This window comes from Phyllopteryx taeniolatus, chromosome 5, assembly GCF_024500385.1.
Source record: "Phyllopteryx taeniolatus isolate TA_2022b chromosome 5, UOR_Ptae_1.2, whole genome shotgun sequence".
NCBI lineage: Eukaryota > Metazoa > Chordata > Actinopteri > Syngnathiformes > Syngnathidae > Phyllopteryx > Phyllopteryx taeniolatus.
Genome location: NC_084506.1, coordinates 21,207,919 through 21,219,183, shown reverse-complemented (window position 1 = coordinate 21,219,183; position 11,265 = coordinate 21,207,919). Strand labels below are relative to the sequence as shown.

The following is an 11,265-nucleotide window of genomic DNA, read 5'->3' as shown; positions in this document are numbered from 1 at the left end:
TCAAGGAACATGTTCTATTATAAGTAAAAAATAAATAAATAAAATAAAGACATATTCCAGGAAAAGTCGACATTTTCCACAAACAGTCCTAATGAGAAAAAAGTTACAGGAACGTATACTTTTTCTTAAATCGGAATATGGGATTTTAAAAAAAGATCACATTGAGAGAACTTTAATGCTGTAACACCATCTGGTAGCATCTTGTAAAACTATGTTGAGGAGCTTCAACCCTAACATTTCCACCATCTTGTGGCAACGATAGACGGTGGGATGGCGGTGGGGGGTTATCAGATAGAAACGCGACATACCTGAAGATGGCCCTGTTGAGGTAGTCGGCGTGCATGCGGTGGATGGCGTCCAGGTCGCAGGCGGCGCCCATCTTGGCGGTGAACTCGCTCCACGACACCTGCAGGATCTGGTTGGCGATGTAACCTTGTATGACCTTGACGAAGTGCTGCATCTCGTGGCGGTACAGCTGCAGTTGGCGGAACTGCACCGAGCGCCCCGCGCCTTTCACCAAAGCTGATGTACACACAGTTAACATACACTTAGTATTACCATATACAGTGGTTATAAAAAGTCTACACACCCATCTGAACTTTATTGAGCTTAATCAGAGGCATTTAAGTTTGACTTATGATTATTAGATCCTAAGAATTATCATTTCCTTATAAATGACTTGGTTTGCTACTAGTATTAATTTTAGTTGGTTAGGGCGTCTGCCTCACAGTTCTGAGGAGCGGGGTTCAATCCCCGGCCCCGCCTGTGTGGAGTTTGCATGTTCTCCCCGTGCCTGTGTGGGTTTTCTCCGGGCACTCCGGTTTCCTCCCACGTCCCCAAAACATGCGTGGTGGGTTGATTGAAGACTCTAAATTGCCCGTAGGTGTGAATGTGAGTGCGAATGGTTGTTTGTTTGTATGTGCCCTGCGATTGGCTGGCGACCAGTTCAGGGTGTACCCCGCCTCTCGCCCGAAGATAGCTGGGATAGGCTCCAGCACGCCCGCGACCCTAGTGAGGAGAAGCGGCTCAGGAAATGGATGGATGGATGGATGAAAATAAAAGTTTTAACGCCTCATTTCAAGTTCTTCAAAGAAAAAAGCATGTTGACATTTCCTTCGGCCTCTGACATTTCACAATTATTATTTTTCCGTGTTTTAAAGGCAAAAAAACAAAGTTAATGACATTTAAAAAAATCAACAAAACAAAAAAAACCACATTTGCACTGCGTTTGAACCATTAACACATCGTCAGCCACGTCCCCTGCAGGAGCTGAGTGATAACAATCAATACAACCATAACATGTTTTTTCAATATTCGTTAAAGGACAAATATTGAATAGTCTGAGCACCGCCTCACCAATCGATGGCGGTGAATCGATAACGCAACGCAAGCGGCACTCGCTGGGGAAGGGGAGGAATAAACAAGTTAATGGTCTCTATGAATACAAAGTGGAGAGGCGGGTGGGGGGCGGCATCCCAAAATGTACTGGTGCACTCACCCGTCCTCTTAAGGTGGAACCAGACGTCGCGAAGGCTCCACACCATGTGTTTGAGCTGCAGCTGGAAGGAGAACAGGCGGTTGTACTTGTTCATGCAGCTGTCGGTGATGATGATGTTCAGCGGCCAGTCCACCTGAGGGCACAGACACGCACACCAAAACATCTGTATCTCAAATCATCTTTCCCTGTTGAAATGAATGAAAGCGCCATTAATACGTTTCAGCCTCACGAAAAAATGAAAAATTTTAACTTTTGAATTTTTTTTTTTTACAAAACATAGCACAATACTGTACAATATTACTGTATACAATAGACTCCCGCTATTCACGGGGGATAAGGACGGGGCCGGACCACAAAGAGTGAAAATCCCCGAATAACTAAAAACAAACCAAAAACTAACAATAAAAAGGACAAAGAAATGTAAATTCAAATATATATATATATATTTTTTTAATATATTTTTGGAAAACAAAATCCACGAATAGATGAATTCGCAGGTGCCGAACTAATTAAACCGATTTGCATCATGATTTAATGCCCTCTGGTGTGTGTGACTTAGCCACCAGGGGGCAGTATAATACAAAAATAGAAATTAGTTTTGATGGTGTAACACGAAGAAGACTGTCACAACTAAGCTGCAGTAATGTGTTGTTTTACGCAGAGGACAAATAATATATGCATTTGATTGGTGTTGTATGCTGTCTGCTTGTGTTGCTACCATTTGTGTTCAAATATCTGTTGCCTGAAGGGTTATATGAAACTACAGTGACATCAATGCTAGTTTCGTTAGCCTCTCTACGGCATTTGGCATCGTGGGTTAGCATTATTTTTTGTATTCTACTCTGGCTTTTTTCTTGTACACTCTTTTCATAATACTATGAAAGTTTCCTTAAAATCTTTTTTTTTTTTTTTTTGTCGTGTGACAATTTTCCCCCATTCAAAAAAAATCAAGACATTTGCACCCTTCTAAAGGTTTAGAATTGCCAATAGTGGTAAAGCACTACGTTTGTCTAAATGAACCTCGGAACTCAGCGAATAGGCGAGTTTTTCATCAAATAGGATCTTCTTCTTTTCCTTTCGGCTTGTCCCTTTAGGGGTCACCACAGCGCGTCATCCTTTTCCATGAGAGCCTATCTCCTGCATCCTCCTCTCGAACACCAACTGCCATCATGTCTTCCCTCACGACATCCATCAACCTTCTCTTTGGTCTTCCTCTGGCTCTCTTGCCTGGCAGCTCCCTCCTCATCATTCTACTACCAATATAATCACTTTTTCTCCTCTGGACGTGTCCAAACCATCGAAGTCTGCTCTCTCTAACTTTGTCTCCAAAACATCGAACCTTGGCTGTCCCTCTGATGAGCTCATTTTTATTTTATCCTGTTGTCTCTTCAGTGCCACTGTCTCTAATCCGTCCATCATGGCTGGCCTCACCACTGTTTTATAAACTTTGCCCTTCATCCTAGCAGAGACTCTTCTGTCACATAACGCACCTGACACCTTCCTCCACCCGTTCCAACCTGCTTGGACCCGTTTCTTCACTTCCTGACCACACTCCCCATTGCTCTGGACGGGTGACCCCAAGTATTTCAAGTCCTCCACCCTTGCTATCTCTTCTCCCTGTAGCCTCACTCTTCCCCCACCACCCCTCTCATTCATGCACATATATTGTGTCTTACTTCGGCTAATCTTCATTCCTCTTCTTTCCAGTGCATGCCTCCATCTTTCTACCTGTTCCTCCAGCTGCTCCCTGCTTTCACTGCAGATCACAATGTCATCTGCAAACATCATGGTCCACGGGGATTCCAATCTAACCTCATCTGTCAGCCTATCCATCACCACTGCAAACAGGAAGGGGCTCAGAGCTGATCCCTGATGCAGTCCCACGTCCACCTTAAATTCGTCTGTCACACCTACAGCACACCTCACCGCTGTTCTGCTGCCCTCGTACATGTCCTGTATTATTCTAACATACTTCTCTGCCACTCCAGACTTCCGCATGCAGTACCTCTAGGTCACATCCTACCTGTGGGGCATAGCCAATAATCACATTATACATAACACCCTCAATTTCAAGTTTCAGCCTCATCACTCAATCTGATACTCTTTTCACCTCCAAGACATTCTTAGCCAACTCTTCTTTTAAAATAACCCCGACTCCATTTCTCTTCCCATCTACACCATGGTAAAATAATTTAAACCCTGCCCCTAAATTTCTCACCTTACTGCCTTTCCACCTGGACACACAATATATCAACCTTTCTCCTAATCATCATGTCAACCAACTCCCGAGATTTTCCTGTCATAGTCCCAACATTTAAAGTCCCCACATTCAGTTCTAGGCTCTGTGCTTTCCTCTTCTCTTTCTGCCGAAGAAACTGCTTTCCACCTCTTCTTCCTTTGACTTCGACCCACAGTAGCTGAATTTCCAACGGCGCCCTGCAGGTTGACGCCGCCGGTGGCGGACGTTGTTAACCCGGGCCACGACCGATCCGGTATGGAATTCTTTGGATGAACGCTCATATTTGTTTTAAGCCGGATGCCCTTCCTGACGCAACCCTCTGCATTTATCCGGGCTTGGGACCGGCCTACAGTTCGCACTGACTTGTGCCCCCCATTGGGCTGCATTTTTCATCAAATAGGATATGTAAAAAGAATAATAAAAATTCACGTTGAAAAACATTTTTTTTCTTGTCTTATGATTAGTTGTAAAATTACTTTTTTGTAACATTAATTTATTTCCCCATATATTACAGTTCATCAGTAAAATAGCCCCCCCCCCCCCCAATAATGACATTTCTCCGGGTCACTAATGGTGTAGTGGTACACTGCCTGACTTTGGTGCGGGCAGTATGGTTCAGTTCCCACTCAGTGACGGTGTGAATGTGAGTGCGAATGGTTGTCCCTGTCTATATGTGCTCTGTGACTGACTGGCGACCAGTTCAGAGTGTAGTCTGCCTTTCGCCCAAAGTCAGCTGGGATAGGCTCCAGCGCCCCGCGACCCTAACCAGGATAAGCGGTGTTGAAAATGGATGGATGGCCATTTCTCCCATAAAACGTTTTTTCACCAGGTTAACTATTTTTACTTGTAATATATCAATGTGTTTATTCTGAATGATGACTTTTCACTTGTTTTCTTTTTCTTGTAAATATTCACTTCTTTCCTCGTAATTGTCCAATTTGGACTCACGTGTTAGTCATCAGTCACCTTGTAGCGCAGCTCCAGGCAGTTGAGGGAGTCGGGCGCGTGCGGGTGGAAGGTGTCGGGCAGGAAGCGCAGCGCGAAGGTGAAGTTGGCGGCGAGCGGCGTGTCGCCATGCAGGCTGTACTGCAGCGCCTTGCTGAGGATGGAGTTGAGCACCAGAGGGGTGAGCAGCTCTCCGGGAGTCTGCCCGCTGCCCAGCTGTGAGGACGCACGACGTTTATTGACTGCACAGCACTTTTTACGTTAAAAAGACGTGATTCCAGGGGTTTCCGAGCACTCTGGACAGATGAGGAAAATATATAATATTATCTACACAATCCAAAACATCTGAAGCCACCATTTTGTTCTTTGAGCAGTTTGGTTAAGGTGGAAAGTACTGCTTTCAGCTCCAGGATGCTGATCAACCTATGATTGGTTCAGCTTTTTCCCACCGCATAACAAATAATGGAAATACAGTTCAACTGTTTCAGGATCAAGCTGTTGTCACCAGAAACCTATTATTGACGGAACAGGCAATATTTTAGGTACCATTTTACTATGATATCCTTGTAAAATTGAACATTTGCAGTCCCTCTTTTTTTCCCTAAAATCTCAACTTTATTCAGAAAATTACAACACCATATGAATTTCCTCATTACATTACAGCTATTTTCTCGTGATATAAATTTCCTAATGCTAATATTGTGACTATTTTAATTAAATCAAATGTTTTACTTAATTTACTTTTTTGTGCATTTGTGTAATATATATGTTTTATACTGTATATGTTTTTTCTTGTAAAACAAAAAAATGCTCTCAACTTCATTCTCGTAAATATATACTTAAAAAAAAAAAACTTTTTTACTATAATTTTTTCCTCATAAGACAAACTTATTTGGTAAATGTAATCTTTTTTTGGTTTTTATTGCGACTTCATTGCTTTTTTTCCTGGTAATTAGTTTTTTTCTGTTATTAAGACTACTCATAAAACTACAAAGCTTTTTCTTTTAATATGATTTACAGGATATTATTATTTTTTTCATATGACTTTTTGTTGATAACATTACAACTGTATTCTTATTTTGCAGCTTTTTTGTAGTATTATGATTTTTAATCAGATTTCACTTTTGTAAAATTATGACTCTTGTAATGTTTTTTTTTGTCTTGTATTGGGACTTCATTCTCAGTCCTTTTTTTATCATTTCAATCCTCGTAACATATTTTTCTAATTGTTTTATTGCAACTTGTTCATCAGTTGTCTTATTTTTTAAATATTCTTAATGTTCATGCAAGACTTGTGTACATAACTATAGAAATTAATAGCAATGACAGTGATAACAGCAATAAAAAAACAACTAAAAAATATAAATATCAAATGTCATAAACAGCATTAATTTATTTTATCACATTGAAAAACAAGAAAATAGAAGGACAAGGTGAAAGACAAACTCTTCGCTTGAGCGAACTTCCTTGTACAATATTAAAATCATTAGAGCGAGAGGAGAACATTGAGCCTATGTCACCTTTTCAAATAGCCGATCACTGAGCGACTGTGCAAACTCGCCGTCCTCCATCAGCAGGAAGTGGCGCAGCGCTTCAAAGTGCCGCTCCACCCCCAACTCCACGAAGAAGTAGTCCACCACTGCCTTGTTCACCAGCGACACGCTGCAGGCCGAAGCAGGGGCGAGAACATGATACAAAATGAACTACTCACACATCATCATGAGGAAATGCAACAAAAACCTATAAAAAGTATTATCAAAATATAATTTTAATATTACCCACCCAAAATAAAATGTTTGCGGTTTAATCCAAAAAGGGAGAAAAAGAAAAAAAGGACTGCGTTGGCCGGGAATCGAACCCGGGTCAACTGCTTGGAAGGCAGCTATGCTCACCACTATACCACCAACGCTGTGTCAAAACAGATGTGGAATGTTGTGAGGAGGCGAAGTCGGCAACATTCCACAGCTTGAGGCCACTGACTGTTTGCTTTTCTTTCTTGGCTACATGACAGGGTCGTAGAAGGGCCCAGAAGTGAAACATACAAGTACAATTGTTAAACTAAACTGGGAGTTGAAACCCACTGTTTCGTTGGAATTATTTTAGTTTATTTTTTTTTAATGGGGGTTGCGGCATGGTGGTCGACTGGTTAGAGCGTCAGCCTCACAGTTCTGAGGACCGGGGTTCAATCCCCGGCCGCGCCTGTGTGGAGTTTGCACGTTCTCCCCGTGCCTGCCTGGGTTTTCTCCGAGCACTCCGGTTTCCTCCCACATCCCGAAGACATGCATTAATTGGAGACTCTAAAATTGCCCGTAGGTGTGAATGTGAGTGCGACTGGTTGTTTGTTTGTATGTGCCCTGCGATTGGCTGGCGACCAGTTCAGGGTGTGCCCCGCCTCCTGCCCGATGATAGCTGGGATAGGCTCCAGCACGCCCGCGACCCGAGTGAGGAGAAGCGGCTCAGAAAATGGATGGATGGGTGGGTAAATGGGGGTTAACCAGCAATAGAAAAGAAGAAAAATGTAAGGCTAACCATAGCACAGAAAAATGCAACATATTGTGAGATAGGAATTGGTGTGGTTACGCCGTACAATTATTTAAATACTATATCAATGACAAATGTATACACTGCACCCTTCTTATAGAAACCTCACTTTTCTTTTAGTTTTATTATATATGGTTGGGAGGCGGGTCGGCTTGTTAGCAGTTTCCCCTCTAAACTGCAGAGTCGGATGGGGTTGAGGAGGTTCATTTTGACAAAAGCAGTGCTTTGCCAACATCTTATGGCATCTACAGGCAATTAAAAACCTTTTAATGAATTACTTGGTCCCAATATGAACAGGAATAATTCGCGGTTCACTGTAGTTTTTGTACTTGATCTCAATATATTGTGCAGGTAGATGATGTGAAAAGTGCAAGGTCAGGAGCAAAGACATTTAAATAAAAATGTGGCCTGCAGCTTGGAAAGATTAAAGTCACGACTAGAAATGGCGAGATGGAATTGCAGCTTCTCAACTGCATCGTATGCAAAAAAAGACCTCAAAAGATGGAAGATAATGAACATTGTCCCGTGTATCCCGTGGTGGCCACATGAGCGTCTTTGCTACTCACTGTGTGATGAGCGGGGCGGTGACCGAGTGTTTGATCAGAACCGGCAGGGAGACCATCTCGCTGAGCTGCACGGATTTCGCGAGGACGACGCAGGGGCCCCGGGTGACGTGCTTGAGCAGCTGACACTCGGGAGACGACTCTGGAAGGACATCCAATTACATTATGAACTTCTTATGTCGCAATGTATCTGACCAAATATTGTGTTGTTTCGCTCGCCGGTGTTTGAAAATATATTTATCCCAACTTAAGCGAGGAAGGAGATAAAATGTTTGGCCCACATTTAGACCTCAAGAACTCTTAGAAATGCAATGTGAACATTTTATGTTGTACCCAAACACTTATGACTGACCCATGAGGCTGTAGCAGTCTTCATAGTGCTCCACCTGGTACTGAGCAGACAAGGCCAGGAGATATGCATGTTCAGACTTCTCTCTGGGGGACGAGTCAAACCCGCTGCCCCCCTCTTGCTGCTCGTGCATCTCAGACTCCCCAGCTGTCGACAAAATCATTTTACATGAGAACACAATGGCTTGGTGACATGATAAATTTCACGGCACTCCACCCAAAAAAACATAACAAAAAGTATAATACTGAAACAATGTTGATCTTGTTTGAATTGACTTGAATTGCTCTGTGTGAAATTTAAATGCCTGCTTAATTGAACACAAAGCTGATATACTTTCAGGAAGCCATGACAGCAATTGGCAACAGGTTTATTTCAATGTCTGGCATCTAATGGAAGAGCATTGAATTGTTCTGCCTGTCGCTTGCATATATGTCGCTTGCATAGATAGATAACGTTATATTGAAATTAATTCACAATATTCTGACAATTTAAGTGAAATTGGATCATTTCCCCTGGCATCCCTGGTGATCTCTCACGGCACCCTGGTTTTAAATCACTGCTTTAAATGAAGCTCCTCAACTCACTTCATGATAGTTTCGTGTCACCAAGATCCCACATGATGAGTTTTTCAGCAAATAACGGAGGACAGGTTCCACAAAAAAGTCTGCAAATAGGCGATTGTGCGAGAAGCAGAACACGAATATGCGGGAGAAGGGGAACGCTTGATGTTTAAGTGATACATCTTGACTGAGAGCCAAGCTCTGTATGCTATTAAGGGGCTCAAAGAAATCAAATCATCTGTAAGCCATTTATTTTTCAGGATAATGTAGTTAGATGAGTGTGAAATGTTATGGAATCATAGTTTGTGGTATAGTTACGGTTGAAGCTATTATTTAAGCTAATTATAAACCTGAATTATATTTTTGGGCTATTTGCAGGATGTGAAAGCCTTTGTGCTTGGGCCCTAATGAGGAATTGTAATTTTGTAAAGCATTTCATTTTAATACCTTTGGCATCATTGTTGTGATCCACTTTCCCGGCTCCCAACAAAGAAGGTGACGAGTTGCCGTTCTCGCCGCCCTGTGGCATGGTGGATTGTGCAGCCGTGCCTAACACTACGCAACCCACTCCCAGAGCGGAGTCCGAGGAGTGTCCGTATTGGCTGCCCGGCAGCGGGGACGGAAGCACGTTGCTCTGAGTGACCATGCAGCCGCTGCCCAAGCTGGAGTCTGAGACGCGGCCGCGGGCGCTTCCGGGCAACGGCGCCGAGCCGGACACCACGCAGCCTACCTGAAGGGTGCAATCGGAGACATGGCCGTGCTTGCTCCATCGGGGTCTGGCTTCGGACACGTTGGAGACGAACTCGCCCACTTTGATGTTGGCGTCAGAGGAGTGGCCGTGGATACCGGGCCTGGGCAGCGGAGAGAAGACGTCCGAAACGTGCTCGCCCACTTTGATGTGGGCGTCCGAGACGTGACCGTGGATGCTGGGAGATGGCAGTGGAGAGAAGTCTTCCGAGATGTTTTCCCCGATTTTGATGTGGGCGTCGGAAGCGTGACCGTGGACGTTTCGGGTGGGGAGCGAATTGACAAAGTTGGACACGTTCTCTCCAACTTTGATGTGGGCATGCGAGGAGTGGCCGTGAACGTTCGGGGAAGGCTGAGGGGCTTCGACGTCCGAGACATACTCACCGATCTTGATGTGTGAATCTGAGGGATGCGCCATCGTAGACTGTGATAAATGAGTGGTGGTCAGGTTTAGAAGTGCCTCGAAAGAGCAAACCCCATTACTATTAGAAAGACTGCCGAGTTTTTCTTGTGTTAGAGCACGGGCATCGTCTTCATCTTTTATAGCCGCATCCCCATGTGGTTCCACAACTTTGTCTTGCTCCACAAGCACAGAACCGTCACCTTGTCCTAGCAGCGTAGCATCCTGAGAAGGCAGCCCATTAAATCTGGATACATTTTGAGGCTCCTCGGGGGTGTACTGTCCAAGGGAAAAGCTGGATTTCGAAACATGGCCAAAGGGGCTGGCCACGGGGAGGCTGTCGTGGATCAGAGACATGTTCTCCCCCACGGGGAAGTGGGAAAAGGAGGGATGGTTGCGGATCACGTCAGGCTGCAGCGGGACAGAGCCGCAAGGAAGCTTGAGCCCGACCGGGGATCGCTGGGCGGTGATTCCTTCGAGTGGACTGAAGGGGGCGCTGAAGTCGTAGTCTATAAGCTGTGCTGTGGGACACGCTTCGGGGACGTCTGTGCCCGTCTCCAGCAAGGCTGTGTCCCCCTGCTGGATGTTGTCGGGGTTTGGCAACTCTGGGATAAAGTCGCCGGAGATGAAGGCGGCTGTGTCAACTGTAAGCGACGGTTGTGATTCTTCAGGCACCTCTGGTTTCGTTTCCAGAAACTGCTCTGTGGGACTTTCCTGCAAAGAGCAAATGTTGCAGAAAAAAAAGGAGATAATATTTTTGGGACATGTTGAGTAAATGTATAATTTTTCCCTATTCAATTGCAGTTTTGAGAATATTCCTCATATCATTAGCGTCACAGCATACTTGTCAAAGTCATTTTCCATGCTTTGTGCTTGCTGAAAATGTTTTTTTTTTCTTAGTCTGTGTAGACTGTCAGTCATCCAGGCCATGGCAACTGTTTGTCAATTAGTTTTTCTTTTTATCTTGTTAAGCCAAAAATGTTAAAAAAAATGACTTAGGCAATTATGCTTTTAGGCTGATGATACAGTTACTTGACTTCCAGGTTTCTTTTCGGGTTTATAGGGAGACGTGCAAATGCATCTTTATAGTAATATATTTTAAAAATCATACTTCTACATGGCCCCGCCTGTGTGGAGTTTGCATGTTCTCAACGGGTAGGTTGATTGAAGACTTTAAATTGCCCGTGAGTGCGAATGGTTGTTTTTGTTTATCTGTCCTGCGATTGGCTGGCGACCAGTTCAAGGTGTACCCCGCCTATCGCCCGAACATAGCTGGGATAGGCTCCAGCACGCCCGCGACCCTAGTGAGGATACGCTACCGATCAATGCGAACTAGAACTAGCAGACATTCCAACAGCTTCTTCCCTCTTGCAATCAACTTCTTAAACACCTAACCTACAATTCCATTACAACATGCTGGCAA

The 11,265-nt window shown here is 44.1% G+C and overlaps 1 protein-coding gene and 1 non-coding gene across 5 annotated transcripts in view; both read right to left on the bottom strand.

Annotated features, from left to right (window-relative positions):
- The window catches only part of tubgcp6 (tubulin gamma complex component 6), a 33,908-nt gene that overhangs the window by 1,786 nt on the left and 20,857 nt on the right, over positions 1-11,265 (bottom strand). Inside the window, exons 17-23 of one of the 4 annotated variants that reach the window (XM_061773679.1) lie at positions 9,143-10,556; positions 8,139-8,282; positions 7,790-7,928; positions 6,203-6,344; positions 4,704-4,898; positions 1,499-1,631; positions 309-522 (exon numbers count right to left, since the gene is read on the bottom strand). In XM_061773679.1, the coding sequence (XP_061629663.1) occupies positions 309-522; positions 1,499-1,631; positions 4,704-4,898; positions 6,203-6,344; positions 7,790-7,928; positions 8,139-8,282; positions 9,143-10,556 (2,381 nt within the window). Of the gene's footprint in view, positions 1-308; positions 523-1,498; positions 1,632-4,685; positions 4,979-6,202; positions 6,345-7,789; positions 7,929-8,138; positions 8,283-9,142; positions 10,557-11,265 lie in introns of those variants that run through there. The other 3 variants (XR_009788562.1, XM_061773680.1, XM_061773681.1) reach the window with 3 other exon arrangements.
- trnag-ucc (transfer RNA glycine (anticodon UCC)) lies at positions 6,520-6,591 on the bottom strand. Its single transcript has one exon. It is a non-coding gene; the product is annotated as a tRNA-Gly (tRNA).